This window comes from Convolutriloba macropyga, chromosome 15 (assembly GCF_964194025.1).
Source record: "Convolutriloba macropyga chromosome 15, txConMacr16.3, whole genome shotgun sequence".
NCBI lineage: Eukaryota > Metazoa > Xenacoelomorpha > Acoela > Convolutidae > Convolutriloba > Convolutriloba macropyga.
Window position 1 is genome coordinate 45,845,172 of NC_134482.1, and position 23,069 is coordinate 45,868,240.

Consider the following 23,069-nt stretch of genomic DNA (forward strand, 5'->3'; position numbering starts at 1 on the left):
TGCGGAGCTGGTAGATGACTGATTTCAATGCTGCTTTAATGATGAACGAATTTTATTCTTTATTTGCTTTTTTAATACATGCCAAGCGTTGTTTAATTGTTTAATTAATCGTTCTACTAAACTTATTGCGCGATGATTGTTTGCTGGAGCTGGTATTAGAGTGATATTATTTTTCATACAAACTTTTTTTACTTGGTTCCCTATGAGGCTGCGAGCTTGATTTTTTCGTTATGAACGAGGAACTCCATGAATATGTGTGTAATTATCTAAAAATTTTATGACATTGGAAGCATTTGCATTATCGAAAATTTCAGCAGAAGGATAATTAGAAATTTTTTCAATACATGTTAAAATCTAAGTTTCATGATCTTTCTCATAATTATAGGTCCTACAAAATCTATTTGTATCTCCTGGTTTGCAACTAAACTTGTTTTATGAGCTTGGAATTGCTTTGCAAGAATTGTAGATTTTAAATTTTTAACAATGGCTGTGCAAGGTTTGCACTCTATAGCTTGGACCAAGAGGTAGCTGTTCATGTATGGCCACCAGCAATGCTGGGCCATGCATATAATCCCCCAGCTACCCGGGTGACTGGCGTGAAGGTCTTCGATAAGCGCATCCTTTAGGGTGTTGGGGATGCCCACCTTCTCGTCCATGCGGACACAACCACTGCTTACGTGCAGGTCCCACCAGTAGCTGTGCAGGTAGGTGTTTAATGCTTGTAATCGTTCCTCGTGAGAGCGGATGATGCAGTCCCTGACTTCTTTGAGCAATGCATCTTTGCTCGTTAGGGATGCTATTAGTCTCCTGTTAAAGACCTTGCCAACAGGAAAATTGCGCGGCGAAGTTAACTCATTTGTTTTTGAGATTGTTGAGTTTTCAATTAAATTAAATGAAGAGGAGAAAGACAACTGAATTTCAGATTGAGCTTGGGCAAAAAGCAACTTTTTATTATTTACCAATTGGGCAAGTGAATTATTTAAGGTATGTGATTTTTTAGTGCTAATTAAGGAAGAAATTTGAAGTTTATTTGTCATTGACGAGTTAAAGTGGCTTTATTCAGTGAATTGATGCCGGTTTCGGTAAGCGAGTGACGCCTTTCCGGTATTTTGTGTCTGAAATAGTGGTGTATTTGTTGTGGTGTATTTATGGTATTTGTATTATGCAACGCGAGTTTGTATTTAATTTGGTGATTACTAGTGTGAGTTGCAAATAAGGCATTTGAGTTATGTGAAATATATGACTGGTTATTCAAAAGAAGATTATGCCCGGTAGGTGCTAATTTATTAAGAGTAAAGCCTACTCGCGGATCAAAATCACAATCAGAAATATTATGATTGAGTGTATTCGATTTCGAAGTATGAAATTCCTGGGCAAGTGCTAATTCATTTTGAGTTAAATGTACTCGCGGTACGAGTGTGCTATCAAATTTTGTACAATTAATGTTGTTGGAATTTTGATTAAGCTTTTGCTTGGCGAGTATAGAATTATTTTTTGTTAAGCGTACGCGCATTCCGTGTACACTATCCGAATTAATAGTGTTAGAAGGTAGATTTGAATGATACATGCGGGTAGCGAGTGCTGAATTATTATCTGTTAAGCGTACGCGCTTTGAGGAATTACTAATAGAATTAGTATTTTGTTTCAAGGGTAATTTTGAAGTAAAATTTGCATAACAAGTGACATATTGTCTTTTATTACTAATTTAGCTTTAACGAAAATTATATTCAATACTGTTTTTGTTTATTGTGAGCTAGATTTATGTAAATCAGATTTATTATCGTGATAAAGTTTATTAATTGTAACCGCGGAAGCATTTTTTTTCTTGATGTAGTAGTTTTGCATCAGTACGTATACGTGATAATGTCGCGACTAAAAATTTGTCGTCATATTTAGAAATACTTTTTGTCGGTTGATAAGGATTGCGGGATATATAATCAACAAGTCCCATCTTTGCGCCTGGCAAATGTGTTTCATTTTAAGTTGATAGGGTAAAAACCGATCGACCCAATGTGATAAACAACTTTCATATCTTTTGTTTGATCAGTGTTCTTTTAAAATTGAAAGAAGAGCTCGGTGATCAGTTATGATAGAAAATTCTTTGCCATAAAGGTAAATTTTAAAACATTCTATGCACCGAACGACTCCAAGGTGTTCAAGTTCATTGATGCCATAACGTTCTTCATTACCATTTAAAAATTTAGATGCAAAAGAAATTGGTTTCAAACCATCCGTTGTCAATTGTTCTACTGATTCTCCTAGGCCGGAGCGAGACGCATCAAATTTTATACGTGTTTCGAGTTGCGGATTATAATGGATGTTTTCTGTGTGATTCGCGATTCGTGTTTTAACAGCATTAAAATTTATAGTGTGTTCGTCAGTCCAGATGTATTTTGTAGATTTTCGAAGGAGGGGTCTTAGAGGATGGCAAAGTTGGGCTGGATTGGGATTAAATTTACTAATGTAATGAACCGAACCAAGGAGTGAACGTAACTTTTTGATTGTGTTAGGTAGTTGCAAAGAAAGGATTGCAGAAGTTTTAGTTTCTAGAGGTGATGTCCCTGACTGGGTAATATTATATCCCAACCATGAGATTTCTAGCTTCGCGAAGTGACATTTAGGAAGGAAGATTGATTCGAAGGTTATCCGCGTCCAGTTTTTTAAAACATTTTACTACAAGATTAAAATGATGTTCTTCTGAACCTTTACTTACAATCAATATGTCGTTCAAAAAACAAAATGTGTTTTTAAGACCAATTAACGTATAAACCATTGCCTTTTAAAACTCAGCAGGCATGTCTGTAATTCCATAAAACCCTGTTTTAAATCGGTATGTGCCTGTCTTATCACCACTGACGATATTAAAATTACAATGTTTTGCTGTCTCAGGGTGAAGATTCTGTTGGCTTTACGCAAACTTAAGGTCTATAGTAGAGAAATAGATTTTTTCCGCTTGTTTTGTATTTTAATCTATTATTATTTGTGATATGGAGTCCATAAGTGTTTCAATATTTGGCTTTTGATATTTATTTTTCTGTATGGATTTGTTAAGAATTTTAGAATCGAAGGCTAATTTCATTCTTTGGTCTCTTTTAACTGTAATTACTATAGGAGAAATATAATATTGATCAGAACAATTATTAATTTCTCCTCTTGAATTGTGGCCCTCTTCAAGAAGTTTTTAATTTCACTGTTAACTCGGTCTTGTAAATTAATGGGTACTCTTCTACCCTTTTGATGTTTGGGTTGCAAATTTTGAGAAATTTAGATTAAACCATGTAAATTTTCGATCCGCCAATGCGTGAAATAATTTGAGGAAATTGATTTGCTATGCGTGTTTTAAATGGATATTGAGTTGTGATAGTGTTGACCCTACTACCTTCATTTGAACAAAGAGTTTGAGTGATTGAAATTCCCAGGACTTCAAATAAACCTCTGCCAATCAGTGGTTTCAGTCCGTCTTTAACAACCGCAAATTTGGCGTCTTCGTTCCGCCATCCATTGCTTTCTATCGGTGCTTGCATCATTCCAACGACAAGTATTGGTTCATTAGCAAAAGTCTTGAGTTCTTGAGCAGGTGCTGTTGTCAGCCATCGTGCAAGGGTAGAATTTTTGACTACTTCCGTAGCAAGATATTCGTTCAAAATGCTACATACGCTGCCGGAGTCAATGAGGAGTCCTACTTTAGTGTTTCCGATCTGTAAAGTTGTATTTTTTGTTTCGATTTGAATTGTGTTACTAGCAATGCTAGCTACCATATTATCAACTGAACTATCATAATCGGATTCACTTTGAGAATTGTAATTTGTATTTTGGATTTCCTTGACAGACTGCTCAGTTGGAGTTTCCTCAATTGAGTTAACATTTGAGCGAATGGGCTCAGTGGATGAAGACTTTGGCTTACGACATGCTCGTCAAAAATGGTTTTGTAAACGACAATTATTGCACGTCTTGCCTTTCGCAATACATTTATCCTTGTGGCTTGCTGACAAAGTCAGGCCACAATTACAGCAAAGTTGGTTTGACTGTCGAGTAGAAGTAGGGTTATTAGGTCGTTGATTTGATTGGCTAAAAGGCCGTTGCGGAATTATAGCATTAACATGCGATGGGGGTTGTTTGTTTGAAATTTGTAACTGATTCCGTTGTCCGAGTTCCTTGTTTATGGCCAAACGTAAGACTTGGGTTCGTTCGAGAGTTTCTCTATGTAATTCTCTTTGAATTTCTGGATCTTTTTTTTTGCAATAAAAAGATCTCTGATCAGTGTATCTTCTTGATCTCCAAGATCGCAATCCTCGGAAAATTCGTTCAACTTGCCAAAGAAATGCTCGATAGATTCTTGCTTCGACTGTTTGGTAGTTAGGAGCATATACCTGTCAAAGGTAATGTTTCGCTGACGAATGAACGTAGATTCCATGATATTCCAAACTTCCACCGTTGTCAGTATGTCCATCTTGAGATGCGGATTTGTGCTACATATGATGCGTCTTCCTTCGGTACCCAAACTGAGATATAGCATTGATACTTTCTTGAGGTCTGCCTGTGTCCGTGGATTGTCTCCACACATAATCCCAATCTCCATCTGTTTCTGATATCGAGTTTCCCAGTCCGTTTTTAATTGCGCATTTCTTGCCAGTCGTTCTCGTTCCGATTGGGCTGAGGAGCCTGTTTTTGCATTTTCGTAAATTGGTTCTAATGGTAGTTGAAATTTTTCGATCTTTGGTTCAAGCAAAATGTCTAATGCAATGTTCTCCTTCGCAGGAAGAGCCAGTTTTGCCTGCATCTGCCACTTCTCCCACTTCAACGGAAGGTCTGCACTCGTTTTTTCCCAAAAAAGCTCTATGCCGATTGGGGTTCGTTTTTGCGTTGCTGACAATCAATATTGTGCACCTGATTGCTGACGATCAATATTGTGAACCTGATTTTGAATTGCGAATCACCATTAGAATTTCTTTTGGTTGTACCTTTGCGACGAGTGCATTAACACAGTTTGTATTTGGATTCGCTTAGCAAATCGCCTATCTGACACTTGTCTAGATTACTCAGATAATAAATACGACTGACAAAAAATAAGTTAAATTGAGCAATTGTACTCGAGGTGCAAAACTAAAAGAATGAAAAGTTATAACAGTTAGCAATTCAGAAGTCATAACTAAATGTGAACACATAATTCCCAGGGAGGGAATTTGGGCAACAGACATAATGTGTGAATTAAAAGTGGTAGATACTGAACTCAAAATGACTTTAAGATACGACCTTCAGAATTAGTTACAACATTAAATAAGTACATCGTATAATAATTTTACTGCACCAAATAAAAAGATTATGTACAACAGAGTTCAATGAGGATTTTTTTGTGGTCGGGTGCTACTCCCTTCGATGATAAAATCTTTGCCCTATGGCCAAATTGTCCTTGAAGACAAACTGTTCTCGCTTCTCGGGAGGCAAGCGCTTCCATTGTGCTGTTGCTTTATGAGGAATTTTTAATTAAATTTTTTGCAAAGAATGTTGAAATTGTGAAAATGTCTTCAGACGAACAGATAAATAGTAAATATTGTTCTGAGTATGATTTCCTTTAACTAATCAGTTTTGCAGTCTAAACAACTCAATCTTGAGGTTGCAAGATATCGCAAAAACAATCAATTTTCAATTTAAATACCAATTCGATCGATATTTCCGTTTCCAAACTGAGAGCTTTGACAGCTATGAACAAACCTGATGTACATTTTCATAAGAATACGATAAAAACATCCTAATTTATATCCAGCTAAACTTAGTTCCTGAATGTATAACCTGTATTAAAAGGACATCAAGATTTTCATTGTTACATTTACATCTTGTTTTTAACTGTTTTTTTTTACAATTCACAATATAAAACTTTCAACATTGAAAATCCATTTTTTTTGTATTTCTAGGCATTACTTTTTGCTCTTTTTTGTGCTGAGTATTCTCATGCTTTGTTTCCTACGTTAATCCTGGAGGCATGGAAAGCCTCAATTAATTTAATTAGTTCTAGTTAAATTAAATTTCAATTTATTGAGTTCTTTTGACCAGTTTTTACCGAACACCATATTGATATTAACATTCTGCTCTCACTAAAAACATAGAAACTGAAATTTTTGCAAAAGGTAATTACACATAGTTTCTTATTCTTGACAGTCGAAACCGACAATCTTATTCGCGTTGTGCTTTCAAAATATTCTGAATTTTTCTACTAAAACCTGTCAAGTTTCCACATGGGCTTTTCGCTCATCTTATTGTTTTCAATTATAGAAAAAAAATTAATTCCTTTATCAGTTTTTTGGCTCGTGTCCATAACTGAATATTAGAAAATGTTGCTTTCTCATTTTTATTAGTATGATCTCCTGAGGATGAATTTTGTTACCATCTCTCTTAGTCAAAGAGTAAATAAGAATTATTAAGGAAAAATAACACAGGGAGCACAATTCCACTCCTATTACGTAAGAACTAGAAATTTTATAATTAATTCATAAACTTAAAAGTCGGAAGTGATGTTTTCCCTAGTCTATAACCGACGGCTGTCTTGCAATTTCTCGCAAGAATCTTGCAATAGAGTTATAAGATTACGCACCATATTGCAAGATCCTGCAAGATTATTGCAAGATCTTGCAACATAGCCATCGAATTTGCGAGAATCTTGCAAGATAAGCGTCAATCTTTTAAGGTTCTTGCAAAATAGCATCGAATTCTTGCAAGACCCTTGCAAGGTAGGCGTCCGGAAAGTTAGTCTAAGTTTGAGGTTGGACCTTTGGACGTTTAGTTTTCTTGACGTTTAGAATCGGTGCCTTACTGAGCTCCAGAAAGAGCGCAACTGACTTAGCCAGTTTTTCTAATACGTTTTTGACGGTAATATTTATATTAAATTTTCTGTTAAGGCCCTAGAGGAAAATTGACCACAGGCAAAAAACTATGGTCTCCAATTTTCCTCCTTTAAATGAGTGTAAGCCTCAGTAGCAGCCACAGTCTGCTATAGAAGGGAATTATAACCGACTGGAAAGTTGGCAAATTTGACCATTCACAATTTTCGCCAGTTTCATGTTTGAACGGTGAAAAACGTTATGTTATCGCCACGGAGGGAGAAAGTGTTATTGACATTTTTGCAGAAACCATGTGTTTTTTCACTCTCAACTGCTTACCGAAAAATTGGTTTTTGTAGTAGTTGCTAGCTAATAATGATTCAATGTGATTAGAGAAATAGAAACGTCTCTTTTAATAAAAAAAATGCCGAACGAAACGTTTTATATGATTAGCTGCAAGGCACTGGAGGCCTTTTTTGAATTTTATTAGTGCTTACTTGACAATTCCAGTTTTGCCTGGATAGAACACACAATTTCAACGGTCATTGAAAATATTTTTGGAAATAAGTTTTTCAAATCAGTTAATGAAGGCAGAAATGATATGAAAGTCTCTGTTTTGAACCAAGAACTCCTTTCAATGGACTGAACTCATAAGAGAATATGGTCTTGGAGTTAATCGGTCTTTAAATTTGAAATTTTTTCTTAAAAATTTTTCGACGTCTATATTTCAAGATCTTGTATGGTTCTCGCAAGATAGGCGTCCAGTTCTTGCGTCTTGCAAGACAAGCGTCATTTGCAAGAATCTTACAAGATCTGGCAAGATTCTAGCAAATGACGCCTTTTCTTGCAAGATAAGCGTCGGAGTTCGTCAAGGGTTTAAACATAAATATTCAACATCTAAATATGCTAACAAAGACCATTTGTTGAGAACAACTCAGATGCTAAAATTTATTAATGGTTGCAACATTTTCCATGCCAATTAACTATAAAACGTCAAAGAGAAAATAGTTTATTTATCTGTTGATATTTATGCGGTAAAACAGCCCTCAATAAAACATACTGGTTGAATAATTGAGGGGTTTAAAAAATCGGCGTTAAAAAAGATGGGGTTTAAAGAATAGGAAAAAAACAGGACAACTATTTATCTATCTAAAAAATTTATACTATATATTTATCAAATCTGCAAAAATTAATGAATGGTTATAAATGATTAACTCGATCGGTTTTGGTCTAATCTGGGTTTGAAAAATATACAGGAGTCATTATGATATTCCCGTTGAATTTTTCCCAGCTGTTGTTTTCCCAATTTTTGACTTCCCATCCATAGGAAGGTGGAATTAAATCAAAATTTTTACCACCCCGGTTTCGTAATTTGCAGTTTAATTTTTTGAAATCCGAGCCGACGTACCAAACACTGTCTTGCGCTTTGTAAATGACGTTTTTGTCGAAAAAGTTTACCTCACGTTTGTAAACGACGCTAAATTTATAGGCAGTATTGGTCACGAGGTCATATTTACCCAAAACTGTGTTTAATTGCCCGTTCGAAAACTCCTCAGCTGATGTAAAAATTACCGAATAAGGAAGTTCTTTGCAATTTGAAGGTTTGTTGGTTTGATCTGTGCAGCAAATGGTTTCGAAAAGAATCGATTTGTCGTCATTTTTCCATTCAGAGACTCCGTTGTTTGTTTGTTTATATTCCCAGCCCGTATGAGGGGGGAACGCCGTTTTTGTAGCGATTGTATTCCGCAAAACCCAATCATTTTCTCCACTTTCAATCACTGGTCCGATCCAGGAAACGACCCATAATCCTTGTTTATTTTGGAACAAATATGAAGGAAAACGGGTTCCCTTTTGGTAAACAAAACTGTGAAAATAGTTATGATTAGGCACCAAGTTATAATCGCCTAAATATGACATCTGAAAATCATCATTTTTCAAAGCCTGGCCTGTTGACGAAATTTTCACGACTTGTGGTTGCGAAATTTTGATTTTGGCCTGCATCGTTTCACAGCCTTCCAGGAAATCAATAGTTTGGGTTGCCCCATCCGCCGTTTCCAATGGGCTCAAGTCCAAAATCCAATTTCTCCTAACTGAAATTGAGTTCAAGCTTCGCCAGATTTCAGCACTGAGAGCTGTGAAAGTCGAAAACTTTTGACCAATTCTGCGACCAAACAAACCTAGCATTAAAGTTGTTCTATCTTCATAACCTTCAGGAACCAAATTTGGTTTTATAGAGACCTCAAAATCGCAATCGTGTTCCGATTGTTCATTTGTCAATGCCATACCTTGGCTTACATAAGGATAAGCAATTTTCAGAATCGTGTCAGCCATATCGCGTGAACTTTGCTGTTTCAACTGCTTATGAAATGTAAACAACCCGAACTTCAACCGTTCCTGGACCTCCAAAATTTCGATGGAATCTCGCTCTAACTCTGTCGCAATGAAATGTTGTCGATTCTTGTTTAGAACCTCGAAAGGTATTATCAATTTCAGTTTGTGATCGTAAGAATAAATGCACATTTTGGCGTAAATTAAAATCTTTTTCGCAGTCGCGGCTTGCTGTAAATGGTTTAAATCGCTTTCTTGTCCTTTCGCATAATGAAAGGCCATAATCGCATCCGATTCAACCAATTTAAATTTTTCAACCGCCGGCTCGATTTGATTATGCTCCAGCAAATTGAGGGCTGTCAGGGTTTTAGCAATCGCAGTTTCGAGTGGAGTGTCCAGAATTACTGAAATCATGTTGTGAAGTTTTTGGATAGCCATTTTAATTTGCATCAAACCCAGTCCGGAAAAGTCGAGGGTGGCAAAACCTGTTCCGATTCCAAATACCTGAGCCGCAAAATTACACACGGCGGCGCACGTGAGCACATACGCTACAGTTTGCTCGCCATCAGCTGAAAAACAGAAAACCACTGATAAATTTTCAGAAGTGATTGATCCTTGGATTTGAAAATATGGAATTTTTCACCCGCAGAAACCGTTCGGTGACTGAGCCATTGTTAATCCGAGACTCTTTATGACTCGTTTATTTTTCAGAGTAAACTTTTTATTTTGATTTTAGACTGATTTTAATGTCTCCCGGGCTGACCAACTAGAGTGTTTCAGTTCTGAACCTGAGTATTTCAATATTAAATTGTAAAACCAGTTCTGAAACATTTTATTTACATCAAAATAGGCTATTACAATAGAACATTATGTCATTATAGTTGTCAGCCTAAATTAAATTCTGTTTTTACCCTGTTTCAGCTCTGAACTATAAAATGTTTAAGTAAATTTACCTGCAACGTTTTCTGGTAAGCAAAATTGCACGTAACAACACCTGCAAAAATTGATAAGAGCAAATTACTTAGAATGCATTACCTAGAAATTACGTGCAAACTCAATACATCAATATTATATTAGGTACGCAGAGTTTGACGTGAAAAACCTTCAACAACTCAGATTAAAGTGTAGTTAATATTTCTCAAGGGAAGATTAGAAAGTTTCAATTTAAGACCAAGCAGAAAACTAGAAAACTTGAGCAGAAATTATAACCCGCAAAACGAAATTTCTAGATAATTCTACATGCAATGTTTACATGCAATTTGCAGGTAGAACTTACCAAAAAAATGGCAGATAAGATTCTGGAAGGGTAGCACCGCAATTTCTGGGTACTTTACCGAAAAATCTACCTCAAAATTCAGATAGTTTAGATTGCGCGAAGGTAGTTTCTTGATAAGTTGCATTAAAAAACAAATTACTTGCAAGCTCTAGATAAAGGTATCTGCATTTTATGTTCAATTAACCGCAAATTTTTTAGAGTGTGACATCAATAGCATTGCAAAACTTATATCACAAGAGGGGGCTACGAACCTCAAAGCAACCGCTATTCAAAATAGCAATAATATAATTTGCGTGTGGAGAACGCCGTTAGAGTCGAACTGTCGGAGAGCAGAATGCAATAAAATGGTACTCAAAGCCGAATATTTTCCGTCCTCTGATTGGTTGATTTTCAACTCAATACTTTATTGGCAAATTTTGCGAAAAATAATTGCAACGTTGTGCAACGAAGATCTATCTGTGGTCGCAACCTCCACTTTCCCCCGTCAGCGGAGGTTGCGGCTATGGAGAGACTGAGTGGAGCGCAACTCGACCGCACACCATAGATAATCAAGCAATGAAAATTAATTAATTTGCCATTTCATGCATTTGTTAGAATTTAAACTAATCAGACTATTCGGCCAATCAAATTTAATCATTCGGCTCTGCTTCTCATTTTTCTCATTCGTCTCTGCCACCGTTCGGCTCTAATTCTTAACTCCGTTGCGTGAAATTGTTCAACAATCAATAATGGTGCCTCAGATGAAAATCTAAATTGTTTTTTTTCTATGTTTAACGGTCCCATCAGACACTTAAACAGGATCTTTCTATTCTAAAGTGAACATCTAATACTCAAAATTAGTTGTTGGCTCTTTCGTAGTTTTTTTGGTACAATGCGTTCACATCTGACTCTGGCATATTAAATTTTGTCAAAATAGAAGTTATGGATCTATTATGTTTCGCCCCCCCCCCCCCCCCTCCCAGCTTAGTGAGCGTAAATTTTTATGTCCCCCAGGTGCACGTGCTATTTTCTTACATAGTAAAGTGCTTTATAAAAACATATAATGGGGGGGGGGGGTCAAACTGGGGGTCAAAAAACACTGGGCGGGAAACGGAATAGATCCGAGGTTATACTGTCCAAACTTCCTACAAGAACTAAGTCGCTTAGAAATTGCTGAGTCTATTTTGAGCATAAAACTAAGTATATTTCACCCTTTGGGCTTCAAAAATATAGCTCTAACCGGGTCTGACTAACCGTTCTGATAGGAACTGTAAACTAACAGGTTTTATTAATGGATGGGTAACGTAATCTTCAGTATAATTGAGAATATTGCCCACGTTGAGGTGCTAGACCGAAAATTGATATGTCCAGACCAAAATGAGCGCACAGTGCTTTTACTGGTGCTAAATTAACTCAACAACTAATTTTTCCAGCGCAATAACTGAAATAGAACGTATCTTTTCATTTCATATCCCCCCAATTCATTGTGAACCCCCCCCCCCCCCCCCCCCCTATAGTAAAGGGATCTTTTCCGATTGTGCCCCCCCCCCAGTACGTTATTCTCCCCCAATTAAAAAGTACGTGTCATTATATGGTAAATCGTTATATGTAAAAAATATATTGCACGTGCGTCTGGGGGGTGCAAATAATATGCACCCACTAAGCTGGGGGGGGGGGGGGGGGGGTAAAAACGGAAAAGATCCTAGTAAAGTCATTGGTTAAGTATATGGTACGTACGCTTACAGGTTACAATCAAATGTAAGGCACCCACAGAGCCCGGAGGGAGAAGGAGGGGGAGGGGGGGCATGAACAGAAGAGACCCCATATAACTTACATTTCAGCATGAACTGCAAAGCATTAATTAGTGGAGCTGAAATGATATTGCCCAGTTCCAGGTCGTCTAAATGGAAGTCATGAGCTTTGAAATCTTTGAAGTGTCTCATTGCCTCGTGGAATATTTCTGCGGCTGCGTCACATATCATACTGCCTTTCCGTGCTGTATCCGCAACGCGGCGCTACAAAACAACATCCAGTTATTAGGTAGCCGGGATCTTTTCCGTTTGTGCCCCCCCCCCCCCCAGTACGTTATGCTCCCCCCAGTGACAGAGCACGTGTCATTACATAGTAAATCATTATGTAAAAATATTGCACGTGCGTCTGGGGGTTGCAAATAATATGCACCCACTAAGCTGGGGGGGGGGGGCACAAACGGAAAAGATCCGGTAGCCGAAAGGCGCGATGGTCCAGAAGTAAGGTGTGCGGATCACGTGACAATAATTGAGAGTTCAGATCTATTCTGTTTTGCCATCCCCCCCCCCAGCTTAGTGGGTTTATATTTTTTACACCCCCCCAGGCGCACATGCTAACTTTTTCAACATAGTAACGTGCTATATAACAACATATAATTTGTATTTGTAACTGGGGGGCGTAAAAACACTGGGGGGGGGGGGGACAGAATAGATCCAAGAGTTCAATTCCCTGGCCCTGTGAAACTGGCTGTGTGGGACTGCGAGCTCATTTAAGCATAGCTTAAGGTTGACCATAGCCTATAGGCTGCAATCCTTATGCTATGTGAAAATGTCAGGTCTTCTCATTTATAGCCCCCTTCTTAGTGCCCATCCCCCCCCCCTCCCCAATTACTGTATTTATACCATAATGGGGAAACACAATTTGGATCTTTTGCGTTTGTGCCCCCCCCCCCCCCCCAACTTAGTGGGCGCATATTATTTGCACCACCCAGATGCTCGTGCAATATTTTAACAGAATGATTTATTAAGTAATGGCACGTGCTCTGTAACTAGGGGGCGCATAACGTACTGGGGGGCACGAACGGAAAAGATCCCACAATTTAGTGGAAGGGGTTATAATGGCAAAACCTAAAGTTTCAGTCGTCAAAAATGGGCCATAGGCAATTTAATGGGCTGCTCATTAAAAAAACAGATTAAAAACAGGAGGTTGTTTCCGCAATTTCCTGATAGCTTGATAATCCCGCCAATAATGAAATCAAGTAGAAGCGAGTTATGATTACTATTATTATTATATTCTGTTTGCGCACCTCAGAGGCCTTTACTATCCCACAAGAAAATATGGGTCTTTCCCATTCTAGCCCCCCCCCCCGCCCCCCAACTTAGTGGTCAGATAAACTAATCATGGTAATTATACTATAATGGGGGGGGGGGGGGGAGGGGTTCTATAATTTCATGGGGGAGGAGCTATAATGGGAAAGACTTGAAAATATTTAACTACAATTAGGATATATTCAACCATCCCCCCCCCCCCCCCCCAACCCACTTCCCCATTCCATTGTCGCTCGTGATCCCCAGATAAAATTTCCATTTTTAGCAGCATGCTGCTATGAGAACATTATATGTGGAGTAATGATAACTCGAGTAGAAGATGCGCTACGAGAGATGCGCTGGAGATGTTAAAGTGTTTTATGCTCACTAAACTTGCAAGACAGAATAGATATGAGAAACAGAAAGATTACTTAAAAAGCCGAAAGTCTGCAGCGCCAGAAGTTAAAATGCCAGACGTTTCTACTTAGCGAGAAGTTGCCTTCCGTTCACTTTTGTCATTATAAGACGTGCGCGTTTTGTGATTTAAGTAACGGTTAAGTGACTCTGCTTGAAGTCACTGAGAACTTCTGGCGTTTATGGAGAACCGCGAAGTGGCTCGAGATATTAAGTCAGAATTTCGAAGTGACTTCTGCAGAGTCACTTAACCATGCTTAAAACACGAAACGCGCACGTTTTAAAATGACAAAAGTCAACGGAAGTCAACTTCTGGCTAAGTAGCAACTTCTGGCATTTTAACTTCTGGCACTGCAGACTTTCGGCATTTTAAAATGTGCACGTGAGTATTTCAAGCATTGCTACGTGATTCTGCAGAAGTCACTTCGAAATCCTGACTTAATATCTCGAACCACTTCGCGGTTTTCGATAATCGCCAGAAGTTCTCAGTGACTTCAAGCAGAGTCACGTAACCATTACTTAAAACACGTACGTGTGTGTCATAAAATGCTGAAAATTGGCGGTGCCAGAAGTGAAAATGCCGTAAATTGATGTTTAATTAGCCAGAAATTGACTTTCAGTGACATTCATTTCATAACGTGATAGTGAAAGTATAGATTACGTGACTCTGCTGAAGTTATTTTGAAATTATGATAGTTATGTTGTTCTTGTTAAGCTCCAGAATTTCTCAAAAACTTCAAGCAGAAATGCGTATCCTATACAATTAACGCCGCGCGTGGCGACAGTCGCAAGTTCAACTGTTGTGAGGGGGCCAAAAAGTTATAAGCCCACTCAACGGGGAGTAATGCAGGCTTCTTGGGTTTCATTGAACTGTTTTGGCTAGATTTTCATTAGATTTGAGATCTGCCTGATAGTTGCATGTATATTTTGATAAGGTAGATTTACATTAATTTAGAATAATGCAATTAAGTTGTTAAAACAAGTTGCACGAGCGGTTAAAACTAGGTCTGATTTGTTTCGAATTCCCATTTACTACCTCTGAGATTCGTAAATAAATTTTCACTCGAATTTCATTTTCAAAATAAGAATGTCCTTAATATTACATATTCAAAAGCACCAACTTCTTAAATCAATATATTAGAAGTGAAAATCTAAAACTAAAAATATTTAAAAATGGAAGTTATATAGCTTAAAGTTTTCCATTAGTGCAACTTCTATTCATCTAAGACGAAAATAAAGAAAAATTTTAAAAATGTTATGTTTTCATCATTCATACAAATTATATATATATATATATATATATATATATATATATATATTATATATAATTATATATATATGTAATATTGTATATATATATATGAAATTCTACGACTAAAAATTTTTCATAGGAGTACCATCAAAAACATAATTCGAATTTTGAAGAAACAAACCATATTGAGTAGCCCTTGCGACCCCCCTATAAATCTTGGTGCTAAGATTAGTTTTGTATTTTTATTTCTCCGCACCGATGTTGGGTATATATACAGCTGATTTTTGAGTCCTTTTCACTCCCCAAAATCAAATCACCATCTTGATCTATTAATCAGATCGCTCCTGTAAAACTCTAAATTCCATTGTAAAATATAATTTTGCTAAATTCTCAATTTTGAGAAATTAACTCTCTTACTTAGTTAAAAAAGCTTTTCTTTCCACCTGTGAAATTCCATAACCCAAGCCAGTCTTTTCTAAATCATCCCCCAAGTGTCCAGTTGTTATGCCCAGACATTCATGCGTTCAAAAATACCTATGTCTAAACATCCGTGTGTTAATTTTTTTCCGACCGTGTAGTTTTGAACGAATAACGCCCCTGCTGCGCTTTCAGTCTGGGCATAATTATTTTTGGTCGGGGACCTCGGCCTGGGTTGCATGTGGAAATCATTAGTTATATTAATCTAGATACAAGAGAGGAGAACTTACAACAAAATCAAATTCGTATTATCAGCTTTGCTTATAATAAATAATGAAGTAAAATTTCATGACTGCACATCGTTTAAGCAATTATGATCAGGGGAAAAAGCTCATATATTGAAATTTTAAAATCTAATTTATTTTTGATCACAGTCATTAAAATAAGCAGTGTATAAATTAGCAGCAGTTTTTATGTGGCCGAAAAACTTACAACAAAGCGTTTTATGAACGCATGGTGCTTTGAAAAAGAATATTAAAATTCAGAAAGTTATTCCACTTTTTACACTTAATTTCTTCATTATTGGGTGAGAATTTTGATGTACAATTTGACTTGTTCACATATTTTTCACATAATTCGTCAGCCTGGGAAATTGCTGGTAGAAAATGAAGCATTGACAAAAAGTTCAAGCTTATAATGATAATGAACATATAAAAATGTACCCCATAACATCCTACAGAAACAAAATCCCCGAAACAAAAGAATGAATTTAAGTAAAATTAATCAATTTAAGTTTTCCAAAAGTTGATTTTTTAATACCTGATTAGATGAGGCAGAGGCGACTTGTGTAAGCATATCGTTAAATTCATTCGACTCATCCATTTTCCGCAAGAATTCGATTAATCAGATCTGGAAAAGCGAGAAAATCATTTTTTTTGTCCTCGATGTTCAAAATCAAATTGATCGGGCGAAAGTTTGCGTCGCTATAATTTATTGATCAACCGAATAATATAAATGATTCTACTTTTAAATAAATTTGGGGCAGCGTTGATGATGTTGATTTTCAGTAACTGGCTTTCAAATTTTGCTTTTGAACAAGATTGATTTTTAAAATCGATTTTTGAAAGATCGATTTGAAAATTAATTAGGTACACGTCAAATATGTCAAAATTTGTTTCGCTTCTATTACCCAAAACTCGAGTTGCGATTAAAATTCGAAGTAATTCAAAACATTGCTCGTTCTTGATAATAATGCTGAAAGAGCAGTTTAGATTCGAAATTCAGCGCACTCTATGCATGCAGTGACTAAAGAGGTGATTTATGTCTAATCAGAAGTACAATCAAGATTCAAATTGTTTGATTTTTGGATGTTGGCGAATTCTTCTGCTTTCGATTTTTTTGGATGTTGGCGAATTCTTCTGCTTTCGATTTGCGTCAAGAGGCTTTTATAGATAACGGTATAGCTTTCAACGTGAACAGTTAAATTGATGTCGTAATAAGGTCACCTACCTCGGCCGAAGAGTTTTGCCAAAATTATGTGAGGTAAGCGGTAACTAGTGTTGACAAGTCAGGAAGATTCACCGCAACTTCCTTAAATAATTTTGTGGCGATTGCTTTGAATTTTGCGTTTCTAAGCGTAGATCTTACGTAATTTTGCATTTCTACGCGTAGATCTTACATAAATTTGCCGTTGCTAAGCGTATATCTTATATAATTTTACGTTTTTAATAGTAAATCTTGCATAATTTTGCTTTGAATGTGGCGTAGATCTTTCAAAAAGTCAACGCTTAGAGATCTGTTTGTGACACTCAAACCACTGTACCCCGCTTCATTGATCTTAAGAACCAATTTCTGTACAAGTTATGAAAAATCAACGCTAAATTCAACTCAAAATATCGTAAGATCAACGCTTAATTAAACGAAAAATTGTGAACGATCTAAGATAAGATCAACGACAAATTACGAAAGGTCTACAACTGAGTTCAACGCAGAACTATGTAAAATCAACCCTAAAACCATTACTTAGACACGTACGTGTGTGTCATAAAATGCCGAAAATTGGCGGTGCCAGAAGTGAAAATGCCGTAAATTGATGTTTAATTAGCCAGAAATTGACTTCAGTGACATTCATTTCATAACGTGATAGTGAAAGTATAGATTTACGTGACTCTGCTGAAGTTATTTTGAAATTATGATAGTTATGTTGTTTTTGTTAAGCTCCAGAATTTCTCAACAACTTCAAGCAGAAATGCGTATCCTATACAATTAACGCCGCGCGTGGCGACAGTCGCAAGTTCAACTGTTGTGAGGGGGCCAAAAAGTTATAAGCCCACTCAACGGGGAGTAATGCAGGCTTCTTGGGTTTCATTGAACTGTTTTGGCTAGATTTTCATTTGATTTGAGATCTGCCTGATAGTTGCATGTATATTTTGATAAGGTAGATTTACATTAATTTAGAATAATGCAATTAAGTTGTTAAAACAAGTTGCACGAGCGGTTAAAACTAGGTCTGATTTGTTTCGAATTCCCATTTACTACCTCTGAGATTCGTAAATAAATTTTCACTCGAATTTCATTTTCAAAATAAGAATGTCCTTATATTACATATTCAAAAGCACCAACTTCTTAAATCAATATATTAGAAGTGAAAATCTAAAACTAAAAATATTTAAAAATGGAAGTTATATAGCTTAAAGTTTTCCATTAGTGCAACTTCTATTCATCTAAGACGAAAATAAAGAAAAATTTTAAAAATGTTATGTTTTCATCATTCATACAAATATATATATATATATATATATATATATATATATATTTATATATATATACATATACATATATATATATATATATATATATATGTACATATATTGTATATATATAATATATATATATATGTACATATATTGTATATATATATATATATATATATATATATATATATATATATATATATGTACATATATTATATATATATATATATGTATGAATATATATATATATATATTTATATATATATATATATATATATATATATATATATATATACATATATATATGTAAGAAAATTCAAGGACCTTAGTACTTTGAAAATTAAAATCGAGTGACAATCACTCGATTTTAATTTTCAAAGTACTAAGGAAATTAAAATCGAGTGACAATGTAATCAGGGATCAAAGAGGTAGTTAATAAGAATTTGACCGAATCAGACCTATTCAACTTCTTGTTGACAAAATGTAGACATAATGATAAGAAGACATAATGACAAAACAATGACAAAAATAGTTTGCAAGGGTTTGCAAATATCTCAAATCAATTAAGTTTAAATATTTTTGGTTCGTAGAAGTGCGATTAGAGGTTTCTATGAGATTTACGTTCAGCGAGGCAGTCTCAAACTCTAAATCTAATGTAAACGTCGATATTTTTTGTGATTTTGAAAAAGTTATTCCATGAAATTCTACGACTAAAAATTTTTCATAGGAGTACCATCAAAAACATAATTCGAATTTTGAAGAACAAACCATATTGAGTAGCCCTTGCGACCCCCCTATAAATCTTGGTGCTAAGATTAGTTTTGTATTTTTATTTCTCCGCACCGATGTTGGGTATATATACAGCTGATTTTTGAGTCCTTTTCACTCCCCAAAATCAAATCACCATCTTGATCTATTAATCAGATCGCTCCTGTAAAACTCTAAATTCCATTGTAAAATATAATTTTGCTAAATTCTCAATTTTGAGAAATTAACTCTCTTACTTAGTTAAAAAAGCTTTTCTTTCCACCTGTGAAATTCCATAACCCAAGCCAGTCTTTCTAAATCATCCCCCAAGTGTCCAGTTGTTATGCCCAGACATTCATGCGTTCAAAAATACCTATGTCTAAACATCCGTGTGTTAATTTTTTTCCGACCGTGTAGTTTTGAACGAATAACGCCCCTGCTGCGCTTTCAGTCTGGGCATAATTATTTTTGGTCGGGGACCTCGGCCTGGGTTGCATGTGGAAATCATTAGTTATATTAATCTAGATACAAGAGAGGAGAACTTACAACAAAATCAAATTCGTATTATCAGCTTTGCTTATAATAAATAATGAAGTAAAATTTCATGACTGCACATCGTTTAAGCAATTATGATCAGGGGAAAAAGCTCATATATTGAAATTTTAAAATCTAACTTATTTTTAATCACGGTCATTAAAATAAACAGTGTTTAAATTAGCAGCAGTTTTATGATGCCGAAAAAATTTACAACAAGGCGTTGTATGAACGCATGGTGCTTTTAAAAAGAATATTAAAATTTAGAAAGTTATTCCACTTTTTACACTTAATTTCTTCATTATTAAAGTAAAATTAATCAATTTAAGTTTTCCAAAAGTTGATTTTTAATACCTGATTAGACGAGGCAGAGGCGACTTGTGTAAGCATATCGTTAAATTCATTCGACTCATCCATTTTCCGCAAGAATTCGATTAATCAGATCTGGAAAAGCGAAAAAATCATTTTTTTTGTCCTCGATATTCAAAATCAAATTGATCGGGCGAAAATTTGCGTTGCTATAATTTATTGATCAACCGAATAATATAAATGATTCTATTTTTAAATAAATTTGGGGCAGCGTTGATGATGTTGATTTTCAGAAACTGGCTTTCAAATTTTGCTTCTGAACAAGATTGATTTTTAAAATTGATTTTCGAAAGATTGATTTGAAAATTAATTATGTACACGTCAAATATGTCAAAATTTGTTTCGCTTCTATTAACCAAAACTCGAGTTGCGATTAAAATTTGAAGTGATTCAAAACATTGCTCGTTCTTGACAATAATGCTGAAAGAGCAGTTTAGATTCGAAATTCAGCTCACTCTGTGCATGCTGTGACTAAAGAGCTGATTTATGTCTAATCAGAAGTACAATCAGGATTCAAATTGTTTGGTTTTCGGATGTTGGCGAATTCTTCTTTCGATTTGCGTCAAGAGGCTTGTATAGATAACTGTTTAGCTTTCAACGTGAACAGTTAAATTGATGTCGTAATAAGATCAACTACCTCGGCCGAAGAGTTTTGCCAAAATTATGTGAGGTAAGCGGTAACTAGTGTTGACAAGTCAGAAGATTCACCGCAACTTCCTTAAATAATTTTGCGCCAATTGCTTTGAATTTTGCGTTTCTAAACGTAGATCTTACATAATTTTGCATTTCTACGCGTAGATCTTACATAAATTTGCCGTTGCTAAGCGTATATCTTATATAATTTTACGTTTTTAATAGTAAATCTTGCATAATTTTGCTTTGAATGTGGCGTAGATCTTACAAAAGGTCAACGCTTAGAGATCTGTTTGTGAGACTCAAACCACTGTACCCCGCTTCATTGATCTTAAGAACCACTTTCTGTACAAGTTATGAGAAATCAACGCTAAATTCAACTCAAAATATCGTTAGATCAACGCTTAATTAAACGAAAAATTATGAACGATCTAAGATAAGATCAACGAAAAATTATGAAAGGTCTACACTGAGTTCAACGCAGAACTATGTAAAATCAACCCTAAAAAAACGCTAAAATTCTTAAGCAATAGCTGGCTCTACTGAAGCCCACTGCTCGCCAATCTAATCAGAGCGATTCATCCAGCTTTAGCCTCTTATGTTTTTCTTTTGGCTATAATTGTTTAAATTGTTATTTAGTACTTCATTGGATATCATAGCGTAATTGGCGTGTATAGAATGTAGTATAGTATTCTCATATTATTCTGATGTGGATAATCTAAGTGATCAATGAAATCTTATCTAATGTTTTTAAGTTGTCAGCTACAAAAATTTGTCTTGTTGTTGTCTCTATTTCCAATTTATTTTTTTGAAAAAATATTTCAAGATAATTGAGTTTGAGTAGTTTTGTTGTGGCTATATTTATGTTTTATGTTTTGGTGCAGTGTTCAGTAGCAGTTGACTTGAAACACATATAACAAAACATAATTCTTTTAAGGCTCATGCTAATACTAACACTCAGACTCAATGACACTTCACACTATCAAAAGCTGTTGGTAAATATGGAAAAGAGAATCTAAGAAACATATGTTTACAGCCTTTAGAAATTTCGGTTCAGAATAATAATCATGCTTAGATACGATATTACCGTGATCTATGCTTAATCATGAAAAACTATATAAATGAATTAATCTATAATTTTTAAATAAAAGAGACATCTTTTCAGTTTTTTTCCATTTTTAGCATTTGAACAAAACATCAAGATAATTGAATGAAATTACTTTTTTGGTGATACTTTTGTTTTATGCGTGTATTTACCTGTCTTTGTGTGAAGATTTTTTCTTTATAATGATACCTATACTGTAAATAAATGGCGTGTTCAATCTTGAAAATAATAGAAATCAACAGTTTTCCTGTAATTTTGTTTGTTTCCTGTTTTTCCAATAAATTTCTATTTTGTTTTCGTTTAAAAAGTGTTATTCTTCAAGTGATGTCATACCATATTTTGGAATACTTAGAAAATATAAAACTATTCTATTTTTGATAATATATGTGAGAAAATACTTCATGTATTTTATTATAATATTGTTTTTACTTTTATTTCTATTTTGACAATTCTAATTTTAGTATTCGAAAAGTAATTCGCGATATTTTGACTGAAATATTTTCATTAAGGGCTGTATTTATATTTTACGTGTTTTTTTACATATATTTATTTGGAGTTCTTATATTTTCTTTTATGAAAAAATGTGTAATTTATGGTGTTCTACTGTGAAGGTGATTAATTGCTATCTAACGAAGTTTTTATTAATCATAATAAAACTGTGGTCTTTTTTGTCCATTAATTTGCTTGATCATTTTTTTGTCTCACCCATTTGACTTTTTGCACTCAATATTGATCAACAGGTAGAACACGGAGGGCATTAAGCGACAGGGCAGCTCTCTTAGAGCTAGACTCCTTACTAGTCCCTAATTATACGATTCATAAGAACCGTTTTGAGGAGAAGTTTTTAAAGTGTGAAGTTCCGTTCTAAAACTTTCATCTTTTAACCCTCCAAGCGATTCTCCCTCACTAGTCAGCCCACCAACCACACCCCCCCCCCCCCCCCTCCGCCCCCACCTCCACACAAAAAACCTCGCGTCCATGCTCCAGCGATTTGCTCCCACTTCTCGACCAGATCTCCAACAGCCCTAAGACTCATCACTTGACCACCCCCATTTCTCAAACACCAACAATGCACTATCTCCCGCCTGATGATTCTTTAGCAACACCTGGCTCTACTGAAACCCACTGCTCGCCAGTCCCTTGAGAGCGATTCTCCCATCTTTAGACGTTTATGTTTTCATTTTAGTGATAATTGTTTAAATTAGTATTTAGTATTTCAGTGGTTGTCATAGCTTATTTGGCGTGTTCAGAAACTATCATAATATTCGCATTTTTTTTCTTATTTGGATGGTCTAAGTGATCAATGAAATCATATATTTTATTCTTAGTTTTTCAACTACAAAAAGATGTCTTTTCAATTTCTCTACTTTCAATTTAGATTTTGGAAAAAA

At 35.4% G+C, this 23,069-nt stretch overlaps 2 protein-coding genes across 2 annotated transcripts in view; one reads left to right on the forward strand and one right to left on the reverse strand.

Annotated features, from left to right (window-relative positions):
* The window catches only part of LOC142354506 (chromobox protein homolog 3-like), a 572,284-nt gene that overhangs the window by 126,899 nt on the left and 422,316 nt on the right, over positions 1–23,069 (forward strand). The gene's annotated exons all lie outside the window — the stretch shown is intronic.
* LOC142354694 (uncharacterized) lies at positions 7,809–16,855 on the reverse strand. The gene is made up of 3 exons (XM_075407057.1): positions 16,357–16,855; positions 12,233–12,413; positions 7,809–9,712 (listed from the first exon to the last, which is right to left on the reverse strand). The coding sequence occupies exons 1-3, from the start codon at positions 16,417–16,419 to the stop codon at positions 8,046–8,048; spliced, it is 1,911 nt and encodes a 636-aa protein (XP_075263172.1). The 5' UTR covers positions 16,420–16,855; the 3' UTR covers positions 7,809–8,045.